Source organism: Diadema antillarum, unplaced genomic scaffold (genome assembly GCF_040938485.1).
Source record: "Diadema antillarum isolate AM-2024a unplaced genomic scaffold, OU_Dant_1.0 scf00000057, whole genome shotgun sequence".
Classification (NCBI taxonomy): domain Eukaryota; kingdom Metazoa; phylum Echinodermata; class Echinoidea; order Diadematoida; family Diadematidae; genus Diadema; species Diadema antillarum.
The window spans coordinates 3842424-3859168 of NW_027270946.1; the positions used below are offsets into that span (position 1 = coordinate 3842424).

Below are 16745 nucleotides of genomic sequence, written 5' to 3' on the forward strand. Positions count from 1 at the left end.
AAAAAAAGGATTGGTTGTCTTTATTTATTTACTTATTTATTTATCTATTAATTATCATTATCATTATTATTATTATTATTATTATTATTGTTGTTGTTTTTGTTCTGATTATCATCATTACTGTTATTTGTGGTGTAATTATTATCACTGTTGTTATTTATTTGTTAATCTTTGTACATATTCATTTATATGACAATAAACAGATATTTTATCTCGTAATGTACGGTAGAGAATTCAGCCATTGGCTGCGCATTAGCCATTGGCTGAATTTGCGTAATATGAGAGGCCGTTCCGCGCGCAATCGCCATCTTCGTTCCAGCGCAATGTTCGATCGCGAAGCGATTTTTATCTGACCGAAAAATCGGAAAATATCATCGAAATCTGCGGAAATACGGAACTGAATTCGTGCTCTCTTACAAGCGTGATTATCGTTCTCAGCATGGATGAACCAGCTGACAAATCGGAGAAGGCAAAAGCCAAAAAAGATACCGAGCTGTGTGAGCCTAAGGCCAGCCCAGCTCCGGCAGCAAAGAAGAAGGCTGCAGGCAAAACTCTGTCTAGCGGCGGGAGGCCTAAGGCATCCCGCCCCGCGGCTTCGGGGAAGGCACAGCCGAACCCGCCCGCACCAGCTGCTACCGCTCCCAACCCGACTGTGACTACAGCGGAAAATAGCACGGAGGTTATGTCCCGCATTGGGAAACTCGAGTCAATGTTCGAAAAAATGATCGAGACTTTGAGCACTCCTCATCATGGAGAACAACATGCCAACACGCCGCGGGATTGTTTTAGTGAATATGGCGACTGCGACACACAAAGGGGAAGCAGCTCACCACCCGTCATAGAACTGGCGGATAATCGCAGCGTGGCTGATTTCCTATCGGCAAACCGCGATGACGCGGTCAGCTTGTTTTCGGACGTAGGCCTACAGGAGGCAGATAAAGACAAACGGCCAGAATTCAAGATACCACGAATGGCTCAGAAATTCGTGGCTCCGTCCGGGATAGGGGAACCACTAGATGAGGATGTCGCGGACACCATTGTGTATATGATGGGACAAAAACTTGACCAGAAATCTCTCGACGAAGCAGCAACTCGCTACCCCTGCCCATCTAACTGCACATGTCTAGAAACCCCTAAAGTGAACAGCACTATCTGGGAGAACATCTCGACGGGGACGAGACACAGGGATCTGAAACTACAAATGATCCAATCATCCCTCTTGAAAGGGATAAACGCGTTTGCTCGTACCCTTCCAGCAACTTTGTCTGAAGCTCAGCAGGATGCTATGGCTTTTCTCTGCGATGCAAACTTCTCCCTCAACTGCATGAGAAAGGACAGCATAAAGCCTGACATGAACTCAAATTTCCACCACCTGTGCAAGCCCTCTCACAAAGTGACAAAGTACTTGTTTGGAGATGACCTGGGGCGTCAAGTGAAAGAGATCCAAGAACAAAGGAAAACAATGTCAGGCATGATGAAATCACGCTTCACACGAGAGCAATCACGGTTCCAGCCGTACAAGAAACCGGATGTGACATCTCGCCGTCAATACACTTCGACTGGGTTCACCCGCCCGTTGGGGAGGGGTTATGACCGCCGAACATCACATTCCAACCCCATGGCCGGTTCATCTGCACAGCCTTTTTTAGGGAAGGCTTGGAGGGGGAGACCTCGAGATCCTCCTCACACTTACACACCGACAGCAGCAAGGGAGGGTGGCAACAAGCAGCCAACCTACCACAGGCAGAGCCAAAGCCAGGGGAGGAAATAGAACAGGTAGGTGACTATGAACACAACATAGATAACGATCTAGTTACAACACCAGCTGTCGTCGGAGGTCGTCTGAAGCCATTTTTCCCTGCTTGGGAAAATATCACGAGAGACTCACACATTATTCAAGCAGTTCAAGGCTATACAATAGAATTTGACTCAGAAAAATTTCCCCCTTCTCGAGAAAAACCTCTGCGCTCTTACAAGCGGAATGCTGAAGAAACAGCCAAGATTGACCATGAGATTCTGGTTCTGGAAGAAAAACAGGTCATTGAAAAATGTGCCCATGAAGAAGGGGAATTTATTTCAGAGGTTTTCACGAGACCAAAAAAGAATGGAGGAGTTCGATTAATTCTTGACCTGTCCGAACTCAACAAAAGTGTTCAGTACCAACACTTTAAAATGGATAATATTCAATCTGGTATTCTACTCCTCTCAAAAGGGTGTTATATGGCTTCAGTAGACCTCCGTGATGCATACTACACAATTCCCATTCACTTAGACTCTCGTAAATATCTCCGCTTCGTATGGAGAAACCAATTGTGGCAGTTCAAAGCTTTGCCAAATGGCTTATCTTCCGCCCCAAGACTGTTCACCAAAATACTAAAACCAGTGCTTGCCTTACTAAGACAACAGGGGCACACAGTTTTGTCGTACTTGGACGACACACTGATAATTGGGAACAATAAAGCAGACACTCGCTCAGCAGTGCAAGCCACCACTGACCTTTTGACTAGTCTAGGGTTCATTATTCACTCAGAGAAATCGGTACTTGAACCATCCCGTGAGATTGAATTTCTGGGTTTCCATTTAAATACATCTGAAATGAGAATCACCCTCCCAGCCAGTAAAAGCAATGACATTCAAGATGCATGTCGATCCTTACTTGCTAATAACAAACCTAGTATCCGGGAGGTAGCTAAAGTCATTGGGAAGATTGTGGCTGCCTTACCAGCATCTCAGTACGGCCCCTTGCATTACAGGCAGCTGGAAAGGGAAAAAATCAGAGCCCTGAGAAAACAGAAAGGACATTTCGATAGACATATGAGCCTATCAAATAGAGCCAAGGCGGAACTAGTTTGGTGGTCATCCCATGCACATCTCGTGTCTAAACCCCTGTACCCAGGGAAAGTATCAAAAGAAATAAGAACAGATGCTAGTGGACAAGGTTGGGGTGCCACAGACCTGCAATCCAAGACAGGTGGTAGATGGAATGCTCAAGAATTAGCAAGAGCAGCAGGTAATGAAATAAACTATCTGGAAATGCTAGCAGCCGGTTTGGGACTCAAAAGCTTCTGTTCAAATGTCAGAGATGCACATATACTGTTGAGATTAGACAACACCACAGCGGTGACATACTTGAATAACATGGGCGGCGTCAAGTCTGAAGCATGTAACGAAATGGCGTTGCAAATTTGGGATTGGTGCAGTAGACGACAAATTTGGATAACAGCATCTCACTTAGCAGGCTCTAAGAACACAGAAGCTGATACGATGTCAAGGAAATTCAATGACAATATAGAATGGATGCTAGACAAGACAATATTCAATGAGATAGTGCAGAGGTATGGGTTACCAAACGTAGACCTTTTTGCCACCAGACTGAATGCCCAGCTCCCAACATACGTCTCCTGGAGACCAGATCCAGGGGCATGGGCAGTAGACGCATTCACTATTGACTGGGGACCCCTAGTATTTTATGCGTTTCCCCCATTTAGCTTGGTTGCAAAGTGTCTCCAAAAAATCAGACAAGATGGCGCTAGGGGAATTTTGATAGTGCCAAATTGGCCAACACAGCCCTGGTATACCGTACTACGTAACATGCTATTGGAGGAGCCCTGGGTATTGCGAAAACACCAGTTGTTAACCCAACCCATTACAGGTAGACCCCATCCACTTACACATCTCTCCCTCTTATGTTGCAGGGTTGGAGCAAACATTTCATAGCTCAAGGACTGACGGAGGAGACTGCTGATATAATGGCAGCGTCTTGGAGGAAATCCACCAAGGAGCAGTATATGGTGTATATTAGGAAGTGGCAAAGGTTTTGTCATGAGCGTCACTTATGTTGGACCCATACGAAGGTGGGAAATTTGTTTGCGTTTTTTAATTCTATGTACAAAAATGGAGCAAGCTACAGCACCTTGAATACATCAAGGAGCGCACTAGCATCAGTTGTTCTTCTACGGGACGAGAAATACACCATTTCTACACATCCTTGGATTTCCCGGTACTTCAGGGGCATTTTTAATCTCCGACCACCCACTCCGAGATACAGCTTCATATGGGATGTGGGCAAGGTGCTGAGCTACCTCAGACAAGTAACTCCAGCTCATAAGATTTCGCTGTGTCAACTGACACACAAAGTATGTTTTTTACTAGCGTTGACTTCTGCCCAAAGAGTGCAAACACTTTCATACCTAACCCTTGACAATGTGAAGGCGTCCAAAGATTGTGTGGAAATAGCAGTGGCTGATTTGATAAAGCAGAGTCAACCTGGGAATGTGGGAGTGAAAGTAACACTGAAAGCCTTTCCCGAGGATAAGAAACTCTGTGTTGTACACTATGTTAAAGAATACATTAACAGAACAAGCACATTGAGGAAGGAGGTGAATGCACTATTTGTCACCTACAAGCAACCCCATGGGAAGGCATCAAAGCAAACCATCGCTCGATGGATAAAAACTGTGTTGAGAGCATCAGGTATCGACACCGATCTCTTCAAAGCACATTCAACGAGATCGGCGGCAACCTCATCTGCCAAGAGGAATCATTTTCCAATAGCAGACATTCTCAAGCATGCTGGGTGGAAAAATGAATCCACGTTCAGGAATTTTTACCTTAAACCGGCATCCCAGGCAACATCTTTTGGACAAGCAGTTCTGGGACAACAGACCTCTAGGAAGGGACAAGATTCAGTCCTGTAAACATAGGTAAAGTTGCCCAAAAACTTTCTCTGACAATATATTTCTGTGAAAAATGACTACTGTGAAAATCTTTGAAGTCTCATATTACGCAAATTCAGCCAATGGCTAATGCGCAGCCAATGGCTGAATTCTCTACCGTACATTACGAGATAAAATAGAAAATTAAATGAAAAACATTGAAATTTAATTTGTATTTTATGAGTAATGGGAGGATAGAGAATTCAGCACCCTCCGCTCCCTCCCTTACTCTGAACAGCCTTAAATGTGGCTTATACAAGATCTATTTTATCTCGAAATATTTTTTTCACAGTAGTCATCAGCTTTTAAAGATGGCGATTGCGCGCGGAACGGCCTCTCATATTACGCAAATTCAGCCAATGGCTAATGCGCAGCCAATGGCTGAATTCTCTATCCTCCCATTACTCATAAAATACAAATTAAATTTCAATGTTTTTCATTTAATTTTCTATCAAGACACACACCTAGGGCACTTAGGAAAGAAGGGACACTGTCAGAGATATGTTACTGTATACGCTGTTATTTTCGCGTACGGATATTTTCGTGAATGACGAGGTCACAGTCATTTTCGCGAGATGTTGTTTTCGCGAATCGACGCCGATGCTTACGTTAATGCACTGTTAACAAAGCGCACTGAGACATTTTCACATGTTGTTAAATTCACGATCCAACTGTGATTCGCAAAATTAAAGAGAATTAAACCCTCGCGAAAATAACAGCTTATACAGTACTTTTTGGGGTTATTTTTTAGGGGGGCTGGATTTAGAACAAAGAAGGAAATACAAAATGTAAGCCTGAGGAGCAAAAGAGGATAAAATTCTGTTAAAAAAAGAAATCATTCTTTTTGGAAAATAGGCAGCAAAGAGAGAGAAATAAAAAAAAAAAAAAAAAGGAAGTAAGAGAAAGAGAGGGAAAGAGTCATTGCTTGCTTGAAGGTCATCACAATTTATCAGGCATTTGTGTAATTGAGAAACAGAGCTCTGCAAATCAGCATCGACTACATCTCTTCTTCCTGCAGCAGGAATTGATGAAAAGATGCCTCAGGTAAGAAAAATTTATTACCACTTGAGCTGGGGAAAGTGAAAAAAAAAAAAAGACACACACACACACACACGCGCGCGCGCACAGCAAGACAAATAAGCATATTGGTAGACGTAGAATTGAGAGAATATGGATGTGTGTGTGTGTGTGTGTGTGTGTGTGTGTGTGTGTGTGTGTCTGTGTGTGTGTGTGTGTGTTGTGTGTGTGTGTTTGTGTCTAAGATAGAGAGAGAGAGAATTGAAAGGGGAGAGAGTGGGAGATCTTGTTTTGTAAGATGGATACCACTTTATACTGCCATGCAAATCAAAGCAATAAATGGCAAAGCCATCGAAGAAGAAGAAAGGTGCCCATAGAAATATGGCAGTTTGCATGGCAGTTAAGGGAGAAATAGCAATCTCATGTCATGCTAGCAGGGATGCACATATCATGGCATTACCAATAGTCAAAACATGATGGGATGTTGATTTTGGAACTTATGTTGACCCGTTGAGGATGGTTTGATTTTGCTACAGTACGCATTTCCCATAGACACCGGCCCGAGTATACTCAGGACTCGTCCTCAACGGGTTAATATTCATGCAATTTTGACTTCCTTTTTGCATTGGATTATTGCAGATCATACAGGTTTTCCAAAATGGCGTACCTGCAGTGTCAATTTCATATGCTGTAGGGGGGCATCTTTGCAGCGTTATGAGGGAAAGTCAAACGAATTGTATCTCTCCATGTACAAATTGTTGTGATAGGTGTTTGATACTATAAGCATGACATGCAAGCCATCATAATATGGGTAGGCAAACTGGAGGGGTAGCACTGCAGAGTTTATGGCCATTTTGTCATGCATGATATTTCATGCTTGGCCCTCGTTGTACTGTGAAGCTGTGGCAGTTATCCCCCTTCTACGTCACTCGTCGTAATTAATGAAATATTCTGCTCGCGAAATGCGTTTGTAAACAAGGAGTTTGTTCGAGCAAGGGGGCATTGGGGCTCGGGAGAGGGGGGGGGGTTTGAGAGGAATCCGATTGACTCTGTGGAAAAATGGCCGATCTTGAATGGAGGCGGTAGGAAGCCGGATGTTTGCCTTTGCTCAAGGCTGTTGTTGACTGACGTTGTGTAGCTTTCCACCGGGGAAAAGACGACGCAAAGTTCTCCTGCTAGCTAGATTAACTCGTGCGTTGTAAGGGTGCAGTGGGGTAAGGGGTGAATGCAGGCTGGATATATGTTTTAAAAAAAAAAAAAAAAAAAAAACTTATATTGGAGATAGGTAAGTGTAGCAGAGTAGGTGGATAATTTTAATGAATTCTCACCACATTTAACCCGTGATTCTTGCTGCTGTTTTAACAGAATGGAGATTAAAATTCCCTCATATTCTCCCTAAAAAGATAACATACTCTCTACATGATATATTTAGCAAGTGTAATTTTTCATGAATCAGGACTTTCCAACCTTTCAGCTAGTGGTTATAGATTCGTGATCACGGAGTACAGCGGTGGATAAGAAACTGGCGTCATTCACTCATTTTAAGTAAGAATTGCACACATCCATTTACACAGTAAGCTCAACAAGACTTGGGTCTACTAAACTGTATCATCTATCATCACTCATGTCACATTCATGTGGGGATCAGTGTTCATTTTTGCTGGTTGTTAAATTTTCAAATACATGTAGCACCCAACTCTCAAAATTTGCGAAAATACAAAAATGAGCGAAATGTATGGTGTGTACAGTATTAGAATGTGTGAATAGTGCTGCAAGCCATGGAGCAAGTGAAGAATGAGGGATGAGATGAAGTAGCCAAGGATTAAAAAGTGGAGACTAGTCATGAATATATAATTCTCTCCCGTGAACGGCTCTTTATTTTAGGGGATCATGGATGCCCTGTCTTTGCGTGATTCGAAAATCCTCTCAAGCAGTAGTCGTGTGAAGTGTCGTACTCGTCTAGACAATTCTGATGCCACTTATTCATCACAGTGATTAATATCAGTGCTAGCATCACGCATTCTGAGTGATTGGGGTTAGTTTTGATTACCAACAGTTTTTCCAAACGACCGTTCTTCCTTGATAGGAGGCGCAGACGGTGTCATCATTTCTGAGTGCTCTGTGAACAGTGTCTTCTCTCTGGCCTGGTACGAGGGCAGGCTTCCTTGCACGTTTCATATTTCCCGATCAAGTCGCGAACACTCCGCGACTCCCCTATCCCATCAAGAGTGATCTAGCTTCCTTCAGCTCATCATCTTGGTGGTTGCAATGTTTCGGTTAAAAATGCCACGGGAAATGAAATGTTGCTCTCTCTCTCTCTCTCACTCTCTCACTCTGCACAAATTGAGACCACATAGTATGAAGTGTGACACCTTCGGAGGGCATTTTACTTTCCCCGCCACATTTCCAGCTCACGAAATGACCTTTCTGTTATATGTCATTTACTGTCAGCAGTGCAGTGATGTGGATATGTCTGGTTGTAAAATAACTACTCTGCCCACCATGTTCATGTCAGATTTAATAGATATCACATGGTTTTCATGTTCCTTAATCAATTATCTATTTTTGTATTTTGTATATAAGTCTATTTTTGTTTTCTTTGTTCATTCTCTGTCGATTTCATGTATTTATCTGTAGATTGATAGATGGAAAGATTGACATAAATAGAGAGAAAGGAAGAAAGAGATGTAGATAGGTAGAGGGGTATTATGCATATGCGTATGCATAGTCTTTTTAGTGTAAGAAGAAGTTTAATGTTCAGAGCTCTCGTGAAAGAACTTTGTTGTAAACTTCTTTGCAGAGTTTGGTGGTGATAGTGTCACTGTCACGTGCGTCTGCCGTTTGTGGGGCGAAACTGATGAACCAATTCCTCGCACAGAGCCAAAAATTGTCGCGCTCTATCAGGTTTTAGACGTCATAATTTGATATCAGGGAAACTGATTGAATTCGCCCCATCCCCATCGCACCCCTTTCTCACCACAGACTTCTCTCAGTGGTGACATGTAAACATGACCTGTCTCATGTATGTCTCCTGTATTTGTTGTAATTTAATCACATATTTCCCTTCCATTGTGTTTGCCCAAGTACATTCTCTTGTATGCTCTTCTTTTTTAATACATTTTGTTTGTGCTCAGTCACCATGATTTGTAACATCATTCTCACATCCATGTCATGATGACAAAACAGAAAGAAAAAAAATCTCTACAGTTCAGTGAAATTATTTTGTTTAAGTTGAATACTTGAATGTTAGAATGACCCATGCAAGTCCAAGTTTTGCTGATGTGTAGAGACAAGTTACAAACTAATGCAAATATAGATAAACATTCAAGTGACTGTTTTATTTTTTCATTATATATATATATATACCTAACATTCTCATCACTGAGGAAAAATAAAGAATATGATGCTTTTCTATTTTTTTTTTCAAAATTCTCTCTGCTGGTCTCAGGGCCTTTCTTATATTCAAGTATTCAAGACTTAAACAGTAGTCATTAAACTGATGGCCTAGGTTTTATAGTGCATCTCTGTTGGTGGTGCTAAGATGCTGTTAGCAAAATGGAGTGCAACTTATATCCCTGATGGCAACTGTTCTCCACTAGATCAAGATGTGATTAGCTCACTATTGTTGCACTTTCATTTAATCTTTCTTACTTTCTGCTTTTTCAATGTTCTCTGAATGTTGGCATCTAAATCATGAAATTACAAAGGTTTACATTTTCATTTAGTTATTGATTACTTCCAGTCAGTATTTGAGAATGTAAATGTTTCAAGCTCTCCCATTCCCTTTCATATTTCTGTGTGTGTGTCTGTGTGTGTGTTTATGTCTGTGTCTGTGTATCTGTGTCTGTGTCTGTGTCTGTGCATTTGTAAATGCTGCATGTGCCTTTATGCGTGTGTGTGTGTGTGTGTGTGTGTGTGTGTGTGTGTGTGTGTGTGTGTGTGTGTGTGTGTGTGTGTGCATGTGTGTGTGTGTGTGTGTGTGTATGATGTCCCTTTTCCATGTCTTGAAGCTTGAATCGATTTTAGTTCAGGTTACACCCAGGCTCCACCTGGTTGTCAGTTGAATAAATACATCCCCCACCTTTTTTCCCCTCTCATTTCTACGTCTCAAGTTGCTCGCTCGTGGAACTATAAGCTTTAGACCCCAATCATATCACCATGACAACAGTTGTCAAGGTAAAAATAGATGAGAGGATCTTCTTCAAATTGCTTCCTCCAATTTTGTATAGTGAAATGGATATCTTCAAATTGATTTAGTAAAGAGTCAAGACTGTGTGAACGCAAGCATGAAATTGGATATCTTCTTGATCCAAACTCCAGCTTCCATGCATATATTTTTTTCTCTCTCTCCAATAAATGCATTGGAGATGATTAATGTTCCTGTAGATACCAGACCAAGGTAGATTGGTTTTCTGCAGTGGAAATGATCTACCATCAAACCTGTTACAAATGCTTAAGAGAATAATCTTCAGAACATGATACCAGAAGAGATGCAAAAGCACCAGAAGTTTTGGTCACTGGCATGGTGATGTAGTCACGATACATGAATGCACTAAGTACAGAGATGCCAAGTTTCTCAGCCAGCTGAGGGTGAGAAAATTGTGGTAGTTAAGCAACAGGGAGTGGGGGTGGCAGATGCCTACCCCCTCAAGCTTTTTCATTTTGGAATTAGAAATTGTGCATGGTTATAATACAATTTTACTTGCATAATTCTCATCTATTGATTATGGAAGATGGTCCTTCAAGACATCATTCTGAGCACTTCTTGAGCAAATTTTGGACAAGGGTGAATGAGTCTAGAATGTTTGACGGACATCACTTAATAGATGGCAGAATTTTTAGAGACCTCTTTGGATTATTTATGTAGAAAGAAAAATAGCTTTGAGATACAGCCATGTAGGTATCCTCTAGCCAACAAAAAGAGTAGAAGAAAGAGTTAGCCTTGCTCGCTTCATCATAAAATACTGGTTTCTCGTACAATATTTACTATTTTTCTACCTGCCGCATTTTCATTTTCTTCTTTCTTTTTTTCTTTCTTGGAAGTGTGAGAAAAAGATTGCTATTAAAAGCAGGTAAGCTTGAGTTGGGTTGCTGGGGAACGAGACTCATGCCATAGGTGTGAGACTTGGTAGGTCTGTAAGGAGCAATTTAATCTACAATCTAAAACTTGTGTGCATGCTTTCATCTGGACCATCTTCACTCTCTCCTAACTTTTTCTTTGTCTCTGTGAGACTTCTTGTCTTTCTCCTCCTCCCTGTGTCAGAATGTTCACCTTGACCTCATGGCCGGAGCACCTGGGGTAACACGATTCCCCAAGAACCTTGGCCCCTCTTTAATTAGACAGGAGAAAATCGACCCGACTCGACTAGGGCTTGAGATTAACCACAAATCTTCCGAATGGTGCCTTCCTCATCAGTCAGGTCCATTTTTGGGGGAGTCTGTATACCACCTTTTCATCTGTGGCCATGCAGTCTAATATGTTGGGTGTGGCTTCAAAAGCTGTAGGATGCATGGGAAGATAATGTGGTACTGGCTTTACAAAGTTCTACATGCCTAAACCCAACAGCCAAGACGTGGCAAATATTTTCTCACAATTTGATATGGTAATTTTTGTGTGTGTGTGCTGTGCCAGAAGAGCATGCATTCATGCACACGTGTACTTGTATGGTCATTATTTCTCTACACTTCTTAAACCTTTTCTGTATTCCGAGTAGGGCCTACCAATTGGCACAGAACACCTCTTAATATCCTACGCACTCTTCAAAGTCCCTGGCACAGACAGGGTTGAATATATACAGTACATTAGCATTGTTGAAATCTCCTTTTGAGTGCTCCTCACTTATTTATGCAATGCAGGTTTTCTAGGAGCCTTGATGTACAGTCTTTAATGCCTGATCATCTAATCACTGTGTTTATATGCAAGTCTTGAATATGAGTACTTACACATGTGTCTGTGGGTGATGGCTTAACCTCGTGTGAGGCAAGGTGGATCTATAGGCCACACTGGATAGTCCATCATAGTGAGCTATATGGGTACGGTAATCATAAAATATGGATGCATCATATATCTGAACCATCATGTGAGTTGGAAGGGTCGTTTCTATGGAGATGAGGTAAAGGCGTGCAATGAAAAGTGTCCTTGATGGAAAATGCAGAAATTATTGTTTGTGCAGCTTTGTCGTGTACTTCAATGCAGCGTCTATTTTTCATTACAGCATTTCTGCTTGTATGATGTAAGCATTATCGATTGAAAGTATTACCATGTGCTCTTAATGTCCGCCTCTTATGCTTCTTTTATGTGATGATCTTCTGCATTCCATTAGAGGACTTATTGTTATCGATTGAACTAAGATATTTTTTTCCATCTTTGATGTTAACTCTCAACTGATTTGGGAAAAAATATATATTAACACACTATAGAAACATTTGAATGACACAATATTAACTGGAAAAAAAAGATATAATACTTGAAGATAAACATTTTGCTCTCTTTCCCACTGAGATTTATTTTGTTTGCAAAAAATAGCATGTGACTAAACCAAGAGCACTTTTAACATATAATTTTTTACTTTTCCCCCTTCTTCTCTCTCCCCCCATCATTATCTTGGCTGTCCTATCACCGTTGATTCATCCATTCCAACCATGTGATCAATGAACAGGTGAGTTGTGTATGGAAATTAAGCAAATATTTTAATCCTCAGATTTATGATTTCACATGTAAGTGTTCTCACCAAGGCACTTTCAATGTCTAATCAAGTATGACAACTGTAGTTATACTTGATTAGACATTGAAAATGCTCTGATTAGAACATTTATGGTGAAACCATGAATCTTTGATGCTTATCAGCTACTTGTATTGATGCTAAGTACTGATTACACTGTATTTGTGGATAGTTTAGTATTTTGTTTGCTGTCCGTCCATGTATGTTATATATCCATCATACTGTCTGACAATCGAGCACAGAATTAAAGTTGGTAAAAACATATTTCTTATAGCACACTTTAAGAACATGGAGTGACAGGGTTTCTGTGTACTTTTTTTTGTGAGTGGTGGCATACCTTTTAAAAAGCTCATGTTACAGAGACATATTATATGAGCATGCATGCAGTCAGCTGCTAAATGGCTATCATAAGTTTTGATTTCATCTGACCATCATGTACAGAATAAATCAGGATTAAAAAAAGAAATTAAAAACTTCAGAAAATAGTTGAAGACAATGGAGAAAGAAAAAATCAACCGCATGAAACATGGTGTCTTTGAAGTGAGGAAAAACGTGACAGGCGGAATTTACACGAGTCTCTCGACACGGGGATCGATGCACTGCGCCACTGCGTGCTTGTATCGCCATGGCGTGCGGCGCTCGTGCCGCTGGTGGTATTTCCAGATTCGGCCGGCGGGACACGTCTCTATTCTTCACAGCGGTGGGAACGTGATCAATACACATTTTGGGGATGGCATCACCTGATTGTGTTGCCATGGAGACCGTTTCCACAGGGAGGCATGCATCAATGCTTTAGATGTGAGATTATTGGGATGGACAGCGTGTGTCCCAACATATCCGTTTCCTTACAAATTTCCCAATCACATCCTTACCTTTTCTCTTCTGGTATGTTTCTGCATTACGTTGTTGTGTTTTCCCGCAAGCTGTCATGACAGACTCAAAGGGAAAGCCTTTACAATCAATGTGCGATGACACTTTCTGAATGAAATTTATTCTCATTGAATATTGTTTGAATGCATGCATAGGAATATCTTGCAGTGACTACAGAAATCTGAAGCAGAAGGCAGTTTAGCAGAGGGATATGAAATTAATCACAAAGATGTAAAAGATGATAACATTTCGACTGCCTGTAGTACTCTGGACCCAATAATAAGGGTAAAGAGATAAGGACAGCCATTCATGTTTATGCACTAAATAAACTTCAGTGGATGGTGTCTCGATCTTACAAAGATCACTTTGGGATATATGAAGAGGCAGCAGTAGTGAATGGGTTAAAAACCCGCTGGTAATCTCCTATTAACTTTTCTCGTTGCCCTAAGTGGTCTCGTCACCACTGATGTATTTGCCAGGTATGAACAAGAGGAGAGAGAGACATTCCCCAACCACAGCTTGAACTGGGACGCTGATTCCCCACAATTACTGTTTGATTATACCAGCCATAGACAAATCAAAACAATTTAAGCACCATCAAGCGATTAGGAGGTAATCATCGTGCCAGACTCGTGACAGATGCAGTTATGGGCAGAGTGGAAACCCATGTGCACTAAATGCAAATAGGCACCATCTTTAGAGGTGTGTAAATTGTCACTTCAGAGGTGTTATGATTTGACATATCATTGGCTATCACCAGTTTGGTCAACTGGCATTCTGACCATCCAGCTTACCCCACTCCCACCCCCATCCTTCTGTATTTAGTCTGTGCTTCAGACCTTCAAACCTGCCCTCGGCATCATGATTGTGAATATTAACCTGCCCTCCATCATGCAATAATGTCAAAATGCTTCAAGTGCATATTTCGGTTTATCAATACAACGGATCATTCCGATGATTCTGCAGTGTATTATTGCTAGTGCAGCCCTCAGCGTCACTGCCCTCAAATTGTTACAATCTCTCGTAAAGTTTGTCCATAAATAGCATCCACTTTTTAGAACAAAAAGGTTGTCAAATCCTTGGTCATATAGATCAGATCATTTTCAACTTGTGAATATGAAAATAGTCAAGGACATGGGCTCGTTACAATGCCTCCACAAGCTGAATGATGTCGTATGTTTGCCACTTAACTGGGGTAGGGAATCTTTGACATGAGCAAATAAGGTGGTTTTGAATGCTGTGTATAGGATGCACACAGTTGTACTCAACAGGGCATTTTGGTTTTAGTGATTCTGACCTCAGATGCCCAGAACCCCCTCTGAACTACTGAAAGTCAGCACATACAACTTCTGAATTGGAAGATCTGTTGAGAAAGTGATGGTAATTTCAGAAAAATTAACTGATACTGACGATGAGTGGGGTTAGTGGTGGCAGAGTTACCAAGTCTGCCCCATTTTTGTAGATAGCTCCCTTAACCCGTTGAGAACGAGTCCCAAGTATACTCGGGTAGATGTCTATGGGAAATGCGTGTTATAGCAAAATCAGCTCGTCCTCAATGGGTTAAAACTTAGATATCTCTGCATGTCGTGATATGAGAAACTGAAAGCACCTCTGAGTTGAGAATTATTTTTACTCATTGAGATGTATGCGTAACATGGAGGTATCCTCTTTAATCGCTCCCTGAAACCCTCATAGCTTTGATGCGTGAATGCCGCTGGCAGTTCTCTGCTTGTGATGCTCGATAAGTGAGAGAAGAGCTCTCTTCTGGAAGGAAGACTAGACTACCTCTTCCATCACTCAGCGAAACTGTCAACCCTTCCGATCCCTGCATCAGCGAAACGATGACGGACAGCCGAGATGAATCCACCGCTTTTGAATCTTCCATCTTGGGGACAATCCGTTGGTAACCGGAGACGGGAAGGACTGTTAGTCACGCATCCCAGTCCCCCAGGGCGTGGCTCCGCACTGTTCCCCCACTTTGAATATGTTAATGCTCAATTTTTGTGTTACCTTAATAAACCAAGAACAGGCTTTGGGTATTGCACGTGATGACTGCAGTGGATACTCCGAATCATGAAGACAGTGCATTCCTGAACCTTGTGCATCGATACAATGATAAATCGTTTTTTTACTTTCAACTACCACTGTAAATGGCAAAGTTGACTGTAATTCTCTTTGACATGATTCCATGTCGAATGATGTGTTAATAAGAAAGTCACATCAAGCAGCCAAAAGGAAGTAAAAGAAAAGGTAAAAAAAAAAAATGTGTTCCAATTTTGCTCTTGCAAAGGATTAACCCATCAGCCTTTGGTTACAGCATTCCATGTCAGAGAGAGGTGTGCGTAGCAGGCAGTCAGGGCAGCTGACTACTCGGTCGATATTGGTTTAGCTGCTGTAATCACACACACACCAGCAAGGTACACACGATGGAAAGGACATTAGTGTTCAGATCACGTTAAGCAAGCAGAGACAGAAAGATACAGGGGCTGGGAGACAGACAGAGAGACAGTAATAAAGACAGAGATATAGAGGGGGAGAGAGGAAAGATATATAGAGAAAGTGCAATTAAAAGATGATATAAGGGCTGGATATTGATACAAAGAGAAGGCAGCAGGGCAAGAGTGAGAGACAAACAAAAATCAGGAAAAGATGAGAAAGAGAAGAAAGAAAAGATGATAGAAGGGAAGATGCTGATAGAGGAGAAAAGGCAGAGAATCGTGTGAGGGAGAGATAGTGAGAGAGAGAGAGAGAGAGATTGAAGCAGAACATGTAGAGTATAACATAATATATAAGACTGATAGAGAATTCAGAAGAAACATACATGTGTTACTCAGAAAGAGAAAAAAATGTAGTAAATAGAGAAGATGATGGAAGGGATTACATCAATACAAAAAGAAGAGAGAGACAAGGTAAAGTGCGTGATTTCACCCAGCTGCACTCTCTGCAATGAATGGAGCAAAGTGCAGGATATAAAACTTCATGGCAACCACTATGAAGGGATTATTAAACTAAGCTGAAAGTTTGCACATCATTAAGTATGAAGAGTTTGTTTGCAACAACCAATAAGTCCATTTTTGAAGATTTTTAAGTACGGTCTCTGTCATAAAGCACGAAATAATATCTTTTAAATGATATAATGGTCACTACATATAAAGGTATATTTTTTAAGTTATGGTCAAAAGAAGCAAAATTTTTCTTATTATTCTCTTTGTTTTTCTTGACCTTTAATCGCAAATATCTCAATATGGCAAATATGGACTTATCGGTTTTTGCGAACAAACTCTTCGTATGTTCTTTTCATGACCAGTACACTAACCCCAATGCAATAGCATCATCCTTTCACAAATCTTTAGAGTTGAAAGTGAAAAGTGTTTTAAGGGTCTCTATTGCTTCAAGTCCTTAAATCTGTGAAAGCCTGTAT

General features: G+C 41.3%; 2 protein-coding genes across 2 annotated transcripts; both read left to right on the plus strand.

Annotated features, from left to right (window-relative positions):
- Positions 1 to 241: 241 nt before the first annotated feature.
- LOC139715891 (uncharacterized) lies at positions 242 to 3831 on the plus strand. The gene is made up of 2 exons (XM_071627443.1): positions 242 to 1776; positions 3696 to 3831. Exon 1 carries the CDS (start codon positions 440 to 442, stop codon positions 1769 to 1771), a length of 1332 nt encoding a protein of 443 aa, XP_071483544.1. The 5' UTR covers positions 242 to 439; the 3' UTR covers positions 1772 to 1776; positions 3696 to 3831.
- LOC139715893 (uncharacterized) lies at positions 1785 to 4948 on the plus strand. Its single transcript, XM_071627446.1, has one exon. It carries the CDS (start codon positions 3687 to 3689, stop codon positions 4695 to 4697), a length of 1011 nt encoding a protein of 336 aa, XP_071483547.1. The 5' UTR covers positions 1785 to 3686; the 3' UTR covers positions 4698 to 4948.
- Positions 4949 to 16745: the final 11797 nt, after the last annotated feature.